The 18,135-nt window shown below is 38.9% G+C and overlaps 1 protein-coding gene across 2 annotated transcripts in view; it reads left to right on the top strand.

Annotated features, from left to right (window-relative positions):
* gcn1 (GCN1 activator of EIF2AK4) overlaps window positions 1–18,135 on the top strand; it is a 102,843-nt gene that overhangs the window by 46,826 nt on the left and 37,882 nt on the right. For both annotated transcript variants that reach the window (XR_006982528.2, XM_017468034.3), the window contains exons 29-37: window positions 159–283; window positions 3,654–3,843; window positions 7,124–7,194; window positions 7,273–7,438; window positions 7,788–7,982; window positions 10,475–10,721; window positions 12,037–12,158; window positions 12,257–12,371; window positions 16,397–16,576. Coding sequence is in view for 1 of the 2 variants with exons in the window: in XM_017468034.3 (XP_017323523.1) it covers window positions 159–283; window positions 3,654–3,843; window positions 7,124–7,194; window positions 7,273–7,438; window positions 7,788–7,982; window positions 10,475–10,721; window positions 12,037–12,158; window positions 12,257–12,371; window positions 16,397–16,576 (1,411 nt within the window). In the remaining variant the exon portion in view is untranslated. The remainder of the gene's footprint in view (window positions 1–158; window positions 284–3,653; window positions 3,844–7,123; window positions 7,195–7,272; window positions 7,439–7,787; window positions 7,983–10,474; window positions 10,722–12,036; window positions 12,159–12,256; window positions 12,372–16,396; window positions 16,577–18,135) is intronic.

The following is an 18,135-nucleotide window of genomic DNA, read 5'->3' as shown; positions in this document are numbered from 1 at the left end:
CTAAGTATATAGTTTAAGTGTTTTTACTTTTTGTAAAAAAGAAAAAACACCAAAGTTTAACTTAATATATATGACTTGAATATAAATAAAGCTTGGCTGTTATATTTTTTTGGTTTGAATTATTTTAGTAGTATTGTGTGTGTGTGTGTTACCCGCAGGGTCTTTTGGAGCTGGAGCTGGCTTTGCCCACAGACAGTGCCGAGCCTAATGGGCTCAATGTGCTCAGGAGACTGTGGGTGGCCAAATTTGATGTGGAGGAGGAAGGCAAAGCGCTAGCTGACAAGTTAGTCAAGACTTCACAATTTTACAGCAAATTCAAATTTTGTTTGTCACACACACAACCATAAACAGTACGACGTGTAGTGAAATGATTTTACGACTGTATGGGACGTAGAACTTACTCATATACAGTTAGAAAAAGGAAAAGTATTTTTTTTAAAGTATTTAAAAAATATATATATAATGTAAGGATATAAAGATGGGTGGCAGCAACAGTGACTATAATTGGGATAAAATGCAGATATGTGTAGTTGTTGTGCAGTATAATGCTGTGTAACATTAAACTGAGGTAATTGTATTGAAATTGTCCACATAGATAATACCTATTTATAAATACATGGTAATACAGATTAAAGTGGTTGCTGAAGATGAATTAAAGGAATTTAGGTGGTATGGGTGTTGTGTAAGCAAGTCCAAGCTCTAGTCCTTGGTGTTGTCATGGTTGAGGGCATGAATGGCCTGTGGGAGGAAGCTCCTCCTCAATCTCTCTGTGTTGGCCTTCAGGGAGTGCTTCCCTGACCACAACAGAAAGAAGAGCCAATTGTTCAGTTGGATGTGATCCTTCACTATCTTTCTGGCCTTGGTCCTTCACTTCTTGCTGAAAATAGACTGCAGGTCAGGGAGCTCAGTGCGGATGGTGTGCTCAGCTGATCGCACTACCCTCTGGAGAGCCCATCAATCCTGCTGGTTGCTTTTCCTGAACCAGGCAGTGATGCTTCCTGTCAGGATGCTTTAGATGGTGCAGGTGTAAAAGTTCCTTAGCACATTAGAGGGCAGTTTAAAGTCTTTTAAGCATCTAAGGTGGTAAAGATGCCACCCTGCCTTCTTCACCAGGGTGTTGATGCGACAGGACCATGAAAGGTCCTGTGTGATGTGAACCCCAAGGTACCGAAAACTGTCCACTCTCTTCATTGGGGGCGGTAGGTCCTCTCCTGCTTTGTGCTGAAGTTCACTATCAACTCCTTTGTCTTGCTGAAGTTCAGGTGGAGGTTGTTCTTCTGGCACCATCTCTCCTGACTTTTAATCAGCTCCAGTAGGCCTTTTTGTCATTATCAGAGATCAGGCAAACAACTACAGTGTCATCAACAATCTTGACAGTAGTGGTAGAGTTGAAAGTGCCTGCACAGTCATAAGTGTATAATGAGTATAGCAGAGATGGAAACTCGAGCCTGTGATTTGGACTTGAGTCGTATTTAAGTTGCAAGAAAAAAAAGCACTTGCAACTTGAATTGGACTCGTGAACAACTGACTCAAGACTCTTGAGTTCATCTCTAAACACAACGCAGCATTATTATATACACAGATCTGAAGGTGAGTGTTCATCACCCATTGGAAAAGTGCTGTTATATAAATGAACAACAAACAAGCTCAATATATAAAAATATAATATAAAAATATAAAAATATAGCCAAGTCTTACCTTATGATGATCTTTGTGTCATTTAATTTGAAAAGCAATCGATTAATCCAAAGGGAAGCTGCTGTGTTACATAGTTTTCAGGGGCTTACAGGCTGTCCATTTTCAAGAAGTACAAATGTTTACATGTCCTTTTCATGGCGCTACCATATGCATATAATATCCAAGTTTACCAAGTTAAATACATTCTATGCATGATCGCTTCCGCGTTTTGTCTCAGCCAGCTCAGTTACATTCGGTGCCGTACGAGAAGCCACTTTTGTTATTGGCGATAATTATGAAGATGGCGCAAGAGAGTATGACTTATTACACTCGCTGTTTACAGAGCTTCCCCAGATTCATCGTATTGTGAGGCAGTCAGCTCACCCAGCAGTAAGAAGGAGAAGGGCTTCAAATTATATATTTCGAGTTACATTACTTAATGATGTATATAATACTAATAATACTATAATAATAACAGTAGTAGTAATAATAATTGTTTAATCTTGTAAAATGAATTTACCGGAAATATGCAAGCAGTGTTCATGTATAGTTTATTGCATCTATACATGTGGGGTTTGCTACCACTGGCGCTCACTGGAAGACTACCTTACCCATCATTGCTTATGAATTACAGCAAACTATGGTAATTCAAATATTTTGCTCTAAATGATTAAAAAAATTAATATCTTTCCTGAATTTTCTATGAATGTTCTTTTTTCTTGTAATTATAGGGCGAACTATTGGATCGAATGTAATAGTTTGAAAGTAATGTTTTTTTGATTAATGATTTCATTTTGAATTAATGATTTAAGTAAAACCTTGTGTGCTTTATTAGACAATTTTGAATAAATGAACAAGACATTCTGTAGAAGTAATCAGTTTTAATATTTCAAAATGGATTTAGCCTCGTACACTGTTAATAACAATAGCTGAAAGAACTATTGCTTAAAATAGAACAAAAACTTGACTTGGACCTCAGGGACTTGTGAACATGTCTGGAGTATAGAAGGGGGCTCAGAACAACCCTGGGGAGCTGCAGTGCTGAGAGTGAGGGAGGGTGAGACATGTCTGCCCACCCATACTGCTTGAGGTCTGTCTGCCAAGAAGCTGGAGATTCACTGATACAGGGATAGCTATGTCCCAGGTCTTCCAACTTGATCTTGAGTTTGGAGGGAATTATTGTGTTATTTATTAAATGCTAAACTGTAGTCAACAGACAGTATTTTAACATAATTTCCCTTCCTGGTGTCCAAATGGCTCAGGGCTGTGTGTAGAAGCTGAGTGATGGTGTCCTTGGTAGAGCGATTGGGATGATAGCGAATTGTAATGGGTCCAGGGTGCAAATTTTTGTTGCATTTATTGTAAATGTTCCTTAGGGGCGTTAATACGTTTGAGCCATATAATTCTGATAAAAATACTTTCTTCATAGTTAGAAAGAGTTTCTTCTGTTGTTTGAGTGGTACACCCAATAACATTATTTGAATAGTTCTGAGTTTATATTATACAATCATTTTTGCTTAATTTTATGAGGGTTCCAACAATAATCCTGGACGGCACTGTATAATCTGCATTGGAACTACATGTACATCAGTAATGAATGTAGAGCTTGTAATATATCTACAAATTTTGAAGATCTACTGGTTTCACCTTCTACACTTTCATAAGCACTTGTTTGAAACTCCCTGTCACTCAGAAACTTGTTTATTGTTTATTATGAATAACTAACTTTTTGAGTGTCAAATTGAATGATTTCAGTACTTGTCAGTAATGCAAGTTCTGTAAAGTTGTCATGCAGCATAGCAAATGCCCTACAAGCTATATAATTTTACAGTTCAACACAGGGAAACTGTGTTCTTAAGTCATATCTTCTGAGGTTGTTGTCAATCAGACAGTAACTCTTCAGTCTTTCTTCTTCTTTTAATGGCTTTTTGTAGTGGTTCTTGCTCTGTGGTATTATGTATATTCCTACTTCCTAGGCTGTGGCAGACTCTACGTCTGGAGTTGGTTCCTGAGCTGTGTCCACTACTGATCAAAGATGTGACACACCATGAGGAAACAGTGAGGGTGGCGGTAGCTGAGGCTTTATCCAGTGCTGTGAGTCAATACAAGGAGGAATCAGCTACGGTTCTGTCCCAGCTTACAGAGCTCTACCAGCAGAAACTTTATGTGAGTCTCTCTCTTTGCAAGTCCTGCCTGAAAATTATCCAGTCAATAACAGTACATTTAATGTTTCTGCCATTTTTTTTGTGTGACCGTGTGTGCAACCTTGTGTCCATATGTGAGTTCATCCATGTATCCATGCATTTTGTTGGAGCGATATCTCAAGAATGAGTGGTTGAATGATTTTAGGATTTATAGGGAATTATCATTGTAACCAGCAGACAAACTGATTGGATTTTGCAGTTGGTAAAAACAGGGACAAGTTCACAGAAAAGTCAAATGTCTGACATTATATGGCCAAAAGTTTGTGGACACCTGACCATCACACCCATATGTGGGCCTTCCCCAAACTGTTGCAACAAACTTGGAAGCGCACAAATCTGTAGTATGTTTTTGTTTGCTGTAGCATTCAAATTTATCTTCAGTGGAACTGAGAGCCCATACCTGTTCCAGAATGACGGTGTCCCTGTGTACAAAATGAGGTCCAAGAAGACAGAGTTTGCCAGAGTTGAAGTGGAAGAACTTTGAAGTGCACAGAGCCACCTCAACTCCACTGAACACTTTTTGAATGAATTAGAATGCCAACTGCACCCCAGTTCTCCTCAGGGGACTAAATCAGGAATGGGATGTTCAAAAACACATTGAGTGTTATGGTCAGGTGTCTACAAACTTCTATCCATATAGTGTAGTCTTTCTTCAATAGTTTCCTTCCTTCCTTCAAAAATATATGTTTGAAGTATACTTAAGGGTATTTGAGGCATGCAAATATTAACAAGAAGAACTAGTCTTGTTTGCAAAGGAGGAATCTCCAATATGCAGGACTTTTTTGAGCATTAGAATCAGCCACTGAAGACACAGACAATAATGGGGTGATGCCCATGTTGATATTTACATACATGGATAGCATGTTGTAGATGGCCAGAGCTACAATGGATATGAAAAGTTTACACACCCCTCTTAAAATGGCAGTTTTTTGTGATGTAAAAAATTAAACCAAGATAAATCATTTCAGAACTTTTTCCACCCTCAAGTTGAAATGACATCATAAAAATTAAGTGAAAAACAATCAGAAACATTTTAGGGAACAATATGAAAAATAAAGTTACAATAACCTGGTTACATAAGTGTGCACACCCTTTTATAATCTCGGGGTGTGGCTGTGTTCTGAATTAAATTTAAACAATCATGTTCAAAAGTAAATATCATACAGCTGTCATCAGTGAAATTATTCTGATTAACCCCAAATAAAGATCAGCTGTTTCTGTGGGATTTTCTTCACATCATCTTGGTTTCATCCAACTGCTGAAGCCATGGTCTGCAAAGAGCTTAGAAAGCATGCATGGTATCTCACTTGTTGAAAGGTATTGATCAGGAGAGGGGTATAAATGTATTTCCAAAACATTAGATGTAATATGGAATACCGTGAAGGCCATCATCAATAAATAGAGAAAAAGGAGCGCCACAGTGACATCATCAAGAACAGGAAGTCCCTCCAAAATGTGTAAAAGGACAAGACAAAAACTGCAGGAATATCTGCCAAGTACTGATTACTCTCTGCATGTGACAACAATCTCTTGTATTCTTCACATATCTGGGCTATGGGGTAGGGTGGCTAGATGGATGCCCTTTCTCACAAAAAGATCTGAGCCCAACTAAATCACCCCAAACCATGTGGCAAAATGTGTTATCGTCTGATGAGACCAATTTCAAAAGATATAATAATTAGAGATGCACCGATGTATCGGCCGATAAAGGCAATTTTTCACGCATCAGATGTTTTTAAAAACATCCGATATTCAGGGCCGATTATATCCTGTCAATAAAAATAGTGGGGGAAAACACATCGATTTCGTGCTGTGTGTAAAGAAGATGTCTCTTGTGAGGAATGACACCAAAACTGCAGTTTGTAATCTCTGCACCACTAAAATTTTACACCGGACATGAGCAGAAGTGAAGCGGGAGTTTCGGCGTCGAGTCTATTTTCTTTGCCGCGGTGCTTGAGCTGCTCATGCTGAATTAAAGGGCCAGTACACCGTTGAAAGATTTAAATGAATATGAGTTGACAAAAAAAAAATATTGCACAGAAAAATATATTTGTTGAGTAATACATTTCATATCCAGTTAATGTTAGAGTTAATATCATCAAAAAATTTATATTATAGGCCTGTATATTACCAGTTTGATATTCAATGATGTAGTAGAAATGCTTTTGTTTGTGGTGAGTGAATGTGAGCCTAACAGGAGGTTTTTTACAATTCAGTCAATGTTAATATGAATTAACAACATTCATTAAGTTAAGAAATCTTACTTTAATCTTCAGAATTTAGTTAATGTGTTCATGTTAATTTGACTCATAATGTGTTTTCTGTTTATGATACCAGTTACTATGAAACAACTTGTTGAAATGGAGAGAATAAAATTTTTATTTGTATTTTTTTTTCAGAATTGTGGAATTAATTATTAATTTAAAAGAAGGCAGAACTATCGGTATCGGCTGAGAAATTTAGTATCCGTGCATCTCTAATAATACTTCCATAATTCTAGAAGGTTTGTTGGGTGCAAAAAAAAGGCACATCACCAAAAGAACACCATACCGATGTTGAAGCATGGTGGTGGAAGCATCATGCTTTATGGCTGTTTTTCTTCAGCCAGAACTTGGGCTTTTTTTGTGGAGGGAATCATGAATAGCCAGTTAATTTTAGTGCAAAATCTTCAGTGGTCTCCTAGTAAGCTGAAGATTACATTTCAGCATGACAATGAACCAAAGCATACATCCAAATCAACAAAGGAATGGCTTAACCAAAAGATTAATGTTTTTTGAATGACTTAGCCAGAGACCAGGCCTGGGTCCAACTAAAAATCTGTGAGGTGACCTGAAGCAGGCTGTGCAATGGTGATACCCTCAAAATCTGATGGATCTAGAATGCTTTTGCAAGTAAGAGTAGGAAAATATTGCCAAATCAAGGTGTGCCATGCTGATAGACTCGTATCCAAAAAGACTGAGTGGTGTAATAAAATCAAAAGGTGCTTCAACAAAGTATTAGTTTAGGGGTGTGCACACATACAAGAAGGTTATTGTACGTTTTTTTCTTTCTTTTTTTTTCCCTGTAAATGTTTCTGTAAAAGGTTTTGACATGATTTATCTTAGTTTACATTTTTTACTTCACAAAAGCTTGCCATTTTAACAGGGGTGTGTAGACTTTTTATAGCCACTGTATGTCTTAATTACTCTAGTGTAGATCACATTGGTCCAATCTTAAAAACTCATACACCTTATAAATTGCAGAGACCACCACCAGTCCTGGATGCTTTGGGAAGAGTAATCTCAGAAGCACCTCCTGACCAGTGGGAAGCAAGGTAAAGCCCCTGCTTATTGAGTAATACTACTCCTGTCTGCAAAGCTGAGTACTGGAGTGACGTGTTTCCTGTCCACAGGTGTGGGATAGCACTGGCTCTTAATAAGCTCTCTCAGTGGCTAAGGGAGGATCAGGTGACTCCCATCTTTCAGTTTTTCGTACCTGACGCTCTGAACGACAGGCACAGTGAGGTGCGACGCTGCATGCTGGATGCTGCATTGTCTGTCCTCAACACCCATGGCAAGGTATCTCACCACCCAAAATCCCCGCTTCACTTCCTCCAGTCCTTTTTATCCAAATTTTACATCAGTGCGTTCAACAAACTAGATGTAGTAAAGAGTGATAGAATTCTCAAATAAATTCTAACATACATGCTGCCTTTATGTAATTTTTGAAAACATACCTAACATTGTATACATGTAAAGCTCTAAATTATTTAAATTCTTACTGTGGTGAAGGGCTGTGTGAATGTACATGCTATACTTGCTAAGAATGCACATGATTTATTTACTAGACTATAACTAGCTTTCAAATACTCTTAATGCAGAAAATTTTAATGTTGTAAAAATGTGTTTGGATTTGTACATATTATAGGACAATGTGAACTCTCTGCTGCCTGTATTTGAGGAGTTCCTGAAGAACGCTCCTCAGGATGCCAGCTATGACTCAGTGCGTCAGAGTGTGGTCATCCTCATGGGCTCACTGGCCAAACATCTGGACAAGAGCGACCCCAAAGTCAAGCCCATAGTTGCCAAGCTCATCACTGCTCTCTCCACTCCCTCTCAGCAGGTAAACACTGTCCTTTTGTTCAGTTACAGCTCTAAAGCACAAGTAAATCTTATGCTTGATTGATAGATAGATCTTTATTGTCTTTGCACAGTACAGGTACTTGGCAGTGAAATGCAGTTCCAGAGAAGTGCAAATAATAGCATTGTGCAAATTAACAAAGTCGTGTGTGTGTATGTGTGTGTTTGTGTGTATATGTGTGTATACACACACACACACGCATCCTGTCTGGCTAAAAAAAAGGTTGCTATTTGCATTTAAAAAAGCAAGTACTTAAGAGGCTATGATTGGATCATTAATGCAGTGATTTATATGTTTCAACTGGCAACAATTCTTTTAACTCTAACTGATGCAGTGTGTGGCTTCACATTTCTGAAACAACCATGTCAGAAGACCTATCCTGTGGTCGTGGAAAAGATGTTACTGCGTTTCAGAAGGGGCAAATTTTTGGCCTGCATCAAGCAAAGGAAACAACTAAGAAGATTCCTGAAATCACTGGAATTGGTTTAAGAACTGTCCAACGCATTATTAAAACCTGGAAGGATAGTGGTGAACTGCCAAATTTGTGGAAGAAATGTGGTTGGGAAAAACTCTTGAATGATCTTGATCGGAAATCTTTAAAACACTTGGCAAAATCACATTGTAAAAAATCAACAGTGGAACTCACGGCTATGCTTAATAGTGAAAGTAAAAGCATTTCCACATGCACAATGCAACGAGAACTTACAGTGAGGGGAAAAAAGTATTTGATCCCCTGCTGATTTTGTACGTTTGCCCCTTGACAAAGAAATGATCAGTCTATAATTTTAATGGTAGATTTTTTTGAACAGTGAGAGACAGAATAACAACAAAAAAAATCCAGAAAAACATATGTCAAAAATGTTATAAACTGATTTGCATTTTAATGAGGGAAATATGTATTTGACCCCTCTGCAAAACATGACTTAGTACTTGGTGGAAAAACCCTTGTTGGCAATCACAGAGGTCAGACGTTTCTTGTAGTTGGCCACCAGGTTTCTGACCACAACACTTTCACCCAGTTGTCCTCTGAATCATTCAGATGTTCATTGGCAAACTTCAGACGGGCATGTATATGTGCTTTCTTGATCAGGGGGACCTTGCAGGCGCTGCAGGATTTCAGTCCTTCACGGCGTAGTGTGTTACCAATTGTTTTCTTGGTGACTATGGTCCCAGCTGCCTTGAGATCATTGACAAGATCCTCCCGTGTAGTTCTGGGCTGATTCCTCACTGTTCTCATGATCATTGCAACTCCACGAGGTGAGATCTTGCATGGAGCCCCAGGCCGCCAACTGTTGTCACCTTCTCACCAAGCTGCTTGGCAATGGTCTTGTAGCCCATTCCAGACTTGTGTAGGTCTACAATCTTGTCCCTGACATCCTTTGAGAGCTCTTTGTTCTTGGCCATGGTGGAGAGTTTGGAATCTGATTGATTGATTGCTTCTGTGGACAGGTGTCTTTTATACAGGTAACGAGCTGAGATTAGGAGCACTCCCTTTAAGAGTGTGCTCCTAATCTCAGCTCGTTACCTGTATAAAAGACACCTGTTTGCCAGAAATCTTTCTGATTGAGAGGGGGTCAAATACTTATTTCCCTCATTAAAATGCAAATCAATTTATAACATTTTTGACATGCGTTTTTCTGGATTTTCTTGTTGTTATTCTGTCTCTCACTGTTCAAATAAATCTACCATTAAAATTATAGACTGATCAATTCTTTGTCAGTGGGCAAACGTGCAAAATCTGCAAATCCATGGATCAAATACTTCTTTCCCTCACTGTACAGGATTGGGACTAAACAGCTGTGTGGCCTAATCAGTTTGAGGCTATCAGAGAAAAACAACTTCAATTTGCTACAGAGCATAAAGATTGGACTGTGGAGCAATGGAAAAAGGTCATGTGGTCATGAGTCCAGTTTTACCCTATTCCAAAGCAATGGGCACATCAGGTTGAAAAGGCATGCGCATGAAGCAATGCACCCATCATGCATACTGCCTACGGTTCAAGACTCTGGAGGAAGTGTTATGATCTGAGGTTGCTTCAGTTGCTCAGATCTAGGCTCAGCAACATTATGCGGGGGAAAAAAATTAAGTCAGCTGAGTACCCGAATGTACTGAATGACCAGATTATCCCAGCAATGTGTTTTTTCTTCCCTGATGGCACATGCATATTCTAGGATGACAGTGCCAAGATTCATTAGGTTCAAATTGTGGAAGAGTGGTTCAGGGAGCATGAGGAATCATCACACATGAATTGGTTCAACTCTCCTGGCCTGAATACAAGATCTTCGCCAAAAATGAATGCCACCCTGGACTGAAATAAATATGATGTTGCATAAGGTTGTCTAAACAATGCAACAAACTATTAGAGTGTGACTTTTTATGGCCAGTCAGTGAGAGACAGATTGTGTGTGTGTGTGTGTGTGTGTGTGTGTGTATTTATATATAAAATCACAGCAGCATACACCCCACTCCTACAGGTCCAGGAGTCAGTGGCCGGTTGCTTGCCTCCTCTTGTGCCCGCTATAAAGGAGGATGCAGGTGACATGGTACGGAAGCTGCTGCAGCTGCTGCTGGAGAGTGACAAGTATGCAGAGAGGAAAGGTGCTGCCTACGGCTTAGCCGGCTTAGTAAAGGGCCTGGGCATCCTCTCACTCAAACAGCAAGACATCATGACCACGCTCACTGATGCCATTCAGGACAAAAAGAACGCCAGACGCAGAGAGGGTCAGTGTTTGTTGGGTAGATTTATTATGATATTGTAGGGCTGAGCGGTACAGCTAAAAATATTTCACGATATAATGTTTCATGTCATTCAGTATCAATAATTATTGATACATTTTTAATCTTTTTTAAACAAAGACCAGTAGAAAAAAAAGGTTTGATAAATATCAAAAGGTTTTGCAAATATCTTCTCTTATCTTGTATGGAGATTAAATAAATAAGTGTTAAAGAAACTCTTGAACTTAATCAATAAAATGTTACAAAATGTGTGCAATGTAAAAGTGTAAACGTAGAACAATCAAAGCAAACTTTAAGGTAGATCAGCATCACATTATAGCGCAGAATGTGACTCCTGGTGCTCTGGTTTGTGCTCAGCCTGTTAGCATTGTTAGCCTAGCCTCGTATATAACTTGCAATTTAACACTTACTTCTGGATATCACTGTGGTGATGTCTGCGTCTGACGAGTTGAGCTTCTGTTCTGAGGACACTCACTGTCCTCCCCAGAGCCGACATTTTAACAGAAAACACAAAAAGCAGCAAAATGTCACCTTTCTTCCTTGCCCGCTGAGTCACACGTACTGTACATGTGTGGAGCACAGCGCAAGTCTCTCACAGCTTGTTTCTCCATACTTGGCCAGGACGTGTTTTTTTGTTTGTTTGTTGTTTTATTTTTGCAAAGCTCACACACAACAGTGTTCAGATGTTGGATCAGACGAAAAGAAACCAAAAGAAACTGCCACACTGGCAAGCTGACGTCCTTTTTTATTCACATTTCCTTGGCAGGCTTTGAACTAATTTTTGCTTGTGTTAGTATGTTCGATGTGTTCTGTTATTGGCTGTTAGCTTGTCAATCGTAGTACACTCCTTTATCAAGGCATATGACTGTTTATGATCCAGGGACGGCGCACGCTTGAGGGTTGTTAATGCAACCAAACTCCATGTCTGTTTGCATTTTATTTGAGCATTATACCGAACATTTTTTCTATCGTTACAGATAAAGGTGTACTGTCGATAAATACCGATACCGTTTTATCGCCCAGCCCTATGATATAGTTCTTTTATTTAGCTTTCAAGCCTATAGTCATTATGCAAAATAAAGTAAAGAAATTAAGCACAAATAATCTTAAAAGTTGACCTTTATAATGAGGTCAGTAAGAACTGTACTGACTCTAGTATTTATTTTTATTACTGGTAATTTTGGGTGTTACAGTAGGCTACATGATTAGTTAAGCAGACATGCTATACATTTTTCCCCCCACATACCCTATAAGAGTCATAGATTTGCACACACAGTTATTTTCTCTCTCTCTATGCCAGGTGCCCTGTTTGCTTTTGAAATGCTGTGCAACATGTTGGGGAAACTGTTTGAGCCATATGTGGTACATGTGCTGCCCCATCTTCTCCTCTGCTTTGGAGACGGGAACCAGTATGTCAGAGAGGTATACACAAACTTTATTTCTTTCACTGGTCTCACTCTCTGTGTCCTTTTTCCAGTTTATACCTGTTCTTGTATTTTCTTTACTTCTCTCTCTCTCAGGCAGCAGATGACTGTGCCAAAGCTGTAATGCGCAATCTAAGTGCTCATGGGGTGAAGTTAGTTTTGCCCTCTCTCCTTGTAGCCCTAGAGGAAGAGTCCTGGAGAACCAAAGCAGGTCAGCATTCACTCACCACTTGTACTTTTTATGTTACTGAAGCAACTTGTAGTCCCTGAAAGTATTGGAACAGCTAGGCCAATTCTTTTGTTTGCTGTACACTGAAGACATTTGGGTTTGAGGACAAAAGCTGAATGAGATGATAGATCAGAATTTCAGCTTTCTTTTCCTGATATTTACATTTAGCTTAGAACATGTCACCTTTTGTTTGAACCCACACATTCTTCATTTGATCAGAAATATTGGAACATGTGACTGACAGGTGTTTCTTGTTGCCCAGGTGTACCCAGTTACATTGATTGTTGAAACAATTAATAGCTCTGAATGTCTACTCTTGGTTTGAACCCTGGGCATCTGTCGTTAAAAAGGATAAACCAACCTGAAGACATGTAGCTGTCTGTGAGAAAAAAGCAAGTCTTTTTGAGCTGAGGAAAGAGGGAATGTTGATCAGGGCCATTGCAAAAGCATTGGGCATAGCCAATACAATTTGGAATGTCCTCAAAAAGAAAGAAACCACTGTTTTACTAACAATCAGACATCGAACAGGTCGGCCAAGGAAAACAAAAGCAGTTGACAATCACTGAGAGCTGTGAAGAAAAATCAGTGACATTAGCAGCAACCTCCACAGGCAGGGTGAAGGTATCACAATCCACCAATCAAAGAAGACTTCTAGAGCAGAATTATTGAAGCCATACCGCAAGATATGAACCACTCCTCTGTTGGTGCCACGTGATGATGTTGAGCTGAGAGGAACAGATTTGTATTTCTTCTGGACTATACCACCAAAATGTAATAATATTTCATAGGCCTAGACCAAGCTTTATTAACAAAGAGTGTATGGGCAACAAGAGTTTCACCTAACCTGGCAGGGAAAATGGCTAAAAGAGAAAGAAGGGACAAATGAGCTGCAGTGGTCCCTGACCAAGATGGCGACAGTGCAGGCAGCAGTGGTATGAATGAATAATTAACAACATAACGGCTGACATCCCCACGGTAAGGGACCAAAAGTCAGTTTGCTGCAACTCTCGAATCAATTGCAATGAAATATCAAGACAACAGTACTCGACTTATGTAGGTAGAAACTCATGTTTCCAAAATGGAGGACATTCTACCTTCTACCGATGACCAGTTAGCTGCCTGCATGAAATATGTAGAAGAAATGATGTCTGCGTTGGACAACCAGGAGAATCGGTGCAGACAGGACGCTGCAATTCTAACAAACTTACTGGAAGTGGTTGATGGGCGACAACCTGTCGACTATTTTGAAGTATTTTTCCACAATTCCTTGGACCTGCCTAGGGAAATAATCACCTAAAGGTCGGACTAAGCACATCGATTCAGTCCCAATTCAGAACAGCAGCTGCGTCCAGTCATCATTAAATCCCACAGCTTTCGTGATTATGTCAAAGTGCTGTCTGCTGCTAAAGTTAAGAAGCACCTGCCGTGTGTTCATTTAGCTTGATTTTTCTGCTTATGTGCAACAGAAATGCGGAGGCTACAGCCATGATTGCAACACAATCCAGCAGCGTGGGATACCATGCCGTGCCCGGCATCTCTCTGAGTTTTCTTAGATGCATTTTCTTCTATGCTTAAATGAGGCACAAGACAAGGCTTGAGCCCCTTGCAATCTCTTCGATTAGGTGCACAGATTAATGGGATAAAAGTAGGTGAAACCATGCCATAGCTTTGTATGTAGATGAGATATTGCTGTTTGAAATCTGTTCCGGCATTACTTCTAAGGTTATAAGATTAATTGTGACAACTCCAAAGCAGCCTCACTTGGGAAGTTCAGGAAGGCCATGCCATCCTTTCCCTATAAATTGTCTATGAACAGATTTAACTATGTTGGAATAACATTTTCTCCTAATTTAAAAAGCTAGATATCCTCAACTTCTATCCTGTATTAAAGGTGGTTAAAGTGGACTTGGAACGGTGGATGGTTTCAGTGATAGGCAATGTAAACTTAATGAAAATGAATATACTTCTAAGACTACTATACCCTCTACAGATGATCCCACTTAATATCACAAAGAAAGTTATTGCTGACCTGGAGAGGCATTTTAGTAAATTTATTTGGAACAAGAGAAAACCCAGAATCAGACTGTTAACGCTTCAGCTTCCAAAAGACAAAGGTTGGCTAGCTTTCCCCCACCATATGCCTTTATAATTGAGCATGTCATATAAGAGTCATTGTTAATTGGTTAATGCAAGAACCAGATATAGGTTTAGAATATTGGTTTGCTCATCCCATCTGTTTACAAAGTAACCCATAGACAAAAAAGGCTATACCCTCTGAAGTTAAAAATAATTTTCTCATTCACAGTACTTTAAAAACTATAACAGCTTCTTTCAGTTGTTGTTTGTTTTGGGGGGGTTCTCCCTTCAGTCTCCTCTTCAGGCAGGAAGTGAAATGCATGTGCAGTTGGGTTAAGGTCTGGTGATGGCCAGTCTAAAACCGTCCACTTTTTCCCCCGATGAAACCTTTTGTTGTGTGCTTTTTGGGTTATTGTCATGCAGCCTGATGAAGTTCCTCCAAATTAGATTGGATGTATTTCTGTTAATTGGTTGACAGATTTTGTTTCTATAGACTATCTGAATTTATTCTTCTGCTACCATCATGAGTTACATCAATAAAGATTAATGAGCCCATTCCAGAAGCAGCCATGCAAGCCCAAGCCATGACAGTACCTCCATCGTGCTTCACTGATGAGCTTCTATGTTTTGAATCATGACTAGATTAATTTTTTCTCCACACTTTGGCCTTCCAGTCACTTTGATAGAGGTTAATCTTGGTTCCAGAATGTTTGTGGCTCATCTGTGTATTTCTTTGCTAATTCCAATCTGGCCTTCTGATTTTTACTGCTGCTGAGTGGATTGCATCTTATGTCTATAGATTGGCCTGTATATTTCTGCACTTGAAGTCTTCTTTGAAGAGTGGATTGTGATACCTTCACCCTTGCCCTGTGATGGTTGTTGGTGAAGTCACTAACTGTTTTTTGGCTTTTTTTCACAGCTCTCACAATGTTTCTGGCATCAACTGCTGTTTTTTCCTTGGCCAACCTGTTTCATGTATGGTTGTTAGTATGTCGGTGTTTTCTTTCTTTTGCACGACATTCCAAATTGTTGTATTATCCATGCCTAGTGCTTTTGCATTGGCTGTGATAGATTTTCCACTTTCTAAGCTTCAAAATGGCTTGCTTTTTTCCCATAGGCAGCTTACTGGTCTTCATGTTGGTTTATCCTTTTTAAGAACAAATGCAGGTGAAACATAGGGGTCAAAAAAAGAGTAGACATTCAGAGCTATTCTTTAATTCTTTAAACAATAAATTTAACAGGGCATACCTGGGCAATAAGAAACACCTATCAATCACATGTTCCAGTATTTTTGATCGCTTGAAAAAATGGGTGGGTTCAAACAAAAGGTGCCATGTTCTAAGATATTTAACACATCTAGTTGTAAATATGAGGAAATTAATGCTGATATTCTATCGTCTCATACATATTTTGATCTCAAACCCAAATGTCTTCAATGTATAGAGAAAACAGTAGAATTGACCTTGCTGTTCCAATACATTCGGAGAGGACTGTATTAATTTGGTATGAATGACAGTCATATGTGTCACACCTGGTGGTTACTCTGTATTTAAGCACATCAGTTTCCACTGTAAAAGGACTGTTAAAAAAAAAAAAAGTACTGCAGGCCCCAGTAGTTGTTTGGTTAAACACAATAACATAGAGAGTTGTTGCGGTCTGCAAATGGGATGGAATGGCTTTCAAAGTCTAGTTTTATTTTTGTATATAATTTTGTATATGTAATTGAAAAGCTTAATCTAATCATCTGACCAGACGTCAACATAGTATAGACACATTTATAAATAATAACTCTGTGATTACGCCATTCTCCAGACAAGCCCAGATTTAATCTTCAAATATTTGTGGTAAGAAAAAAATGTGAACACTCAACACACAAAACACCTGTTGCTTTTTTTACAGCTCCCATAACAGAGTTTTTCTATGCTTTGCAGGCTCAGTGGAGTTGCTCGGTGCCATGGCATTTTGTGCCCCTAAACAGCTATCATCATGTCTGCCCAGCATTGTGCCCAAGCTGACTGAGGTTCTTACCGACTCACACGTCAAAGTACAGAAAGCTGGACAGCAGGCACTGCGTCAGATTGGCTCAGTAATTCGCAACCCTGAGATCCAGGGTAAGAGCGAGGAAAAAAAATATTATCACTTAACTGCAGTGGTGCTTGAAAGTTTGTGAAACCTTTAGAATGTTCGATATATCTGCATAACTTTGACCTAAAAAAAAGTCCTGAAAGTACACAAAGACAACACAATTAAACAAATGAGACAAAAATATTTTACTTGGTCATTTATTTATTGAGGAAAAGTATCCAATATTACATATTGTGAGTTGCAAAAGTATGTGATCCTCTATGATTAGCAGTTAATTTGAAGGTGAAATTAGAGTCAGGTGTTTTTGATGACAGTCAGGTTTAAGTGAGCACCATATTTTATTTAAACAACAGGGCTCTATGAAAGTCTGATCTTCACAACACGTTTGTGGAAGGGTATCATGGCACGAACAAAATGAGGACCTCAGAAAAAAAAGAGTTGTTGATGCTCATCAGACTGGAAAAGGTTACAAAACAAGCTTTAAAGAGTTTGGACTCCACCAATCCACAGTTAGCCAGATGGAGGAAATTCAAGACTATTGTTACCCTCTCTAGGAGTGGTCGACCAACAAAGATCACCCCAAGAGCAATATGTGTAATAGTCTGCAAGGTCACAAAGGAACCCAGTGTAACTTCTAAGGAACTTGAGGCCTCTCTCACATTGGCTAATATTCCTGAGAACACTGAACAACAATGTTGTTTATGTCAAGGTTTCAAGGAGAAAGCCACTGCTCTCCAAAAAGAACATTGCTGCCCATCTGCAGTCCAAGATCACATGGACAAGCCAGAAGGCTATTGTAAAAATGTTCTGTGGACAGATGAGATCAAAATAGAACTTTCTGTTTTAAGAAAACACTGCATAAGAACCTTATCCCATCTGTGAAACATGGTGGTTGTAGAATCATGGTTTGGGCTTGTTTTGCTGCATCAGGACGACTTGCCATCATTGATGGAACAATGAATTCTGAATTATACCAGCGAATGCTGAAGGAAAATGAACTGAATCTCAAGAGAAACTGGGTCATGCAGCAAGACAACGACCCTAAGCACACAAGTCGTTCTACCAAAAAATGTTTTGGCCAAGCCAATGTCCTGACCTTAATCCAATAGAAATGTTGTGGAAGGACCTGCAGCAAGCAGTTCGTGTGAGGAAACCCACCAGCATCCCAGAGTTGAAGCTGTTTTTTATTGAGAAGGGGCTAAAATTCTTCCAAGCCGATGTGCAGAACTGATCAACAGAAACGTTTAGTTGCCGTTATTGTTACACAAGGGTGTCACACCAGATACTGAAAACAATGGTTCACCTACTTTTGCCACTCTCACACATGTAATATTGGATCATTTTTCTCAATAAATAAATGAGCAAGTATAAAATTTAAGATAAGATATATATATATATATATATATATATATATATATATATATATATATATATATATATATATATATATATATATTTATAAGATAACCAGGTTTATCTACTTTTAGGACTGTGAAAATCTGATAATGTTTTAGGGCATAGTTATGCAAAAATATAGTAAATTCTAAAGGGTTCACATACTTTCAAGCACCACTTTAAATCCTAG

The sequence above is a fragment of the Ictalurus punctatus genome, chromosome 5, assembly GCF_001660625.3.
Source record: "Ictalurus punctatus breed USDA103 chromosome 5, Coco_2.0, whole genome shotgun sequence".
In the NCBI taxonomy this organism is placed as follows: domain Eukaryota; kingdom Metazoa; phylum Chordata; class Actinopteri; order Siluriformes; family Ictaluridae; genus Ictalurus; species Ictalurus punctatus.
The sequence above is the reverse complement of the archived record's forward strand: the minus strand, read 5'-3'. Positions and strand labels throughout refer to the sequence as shown.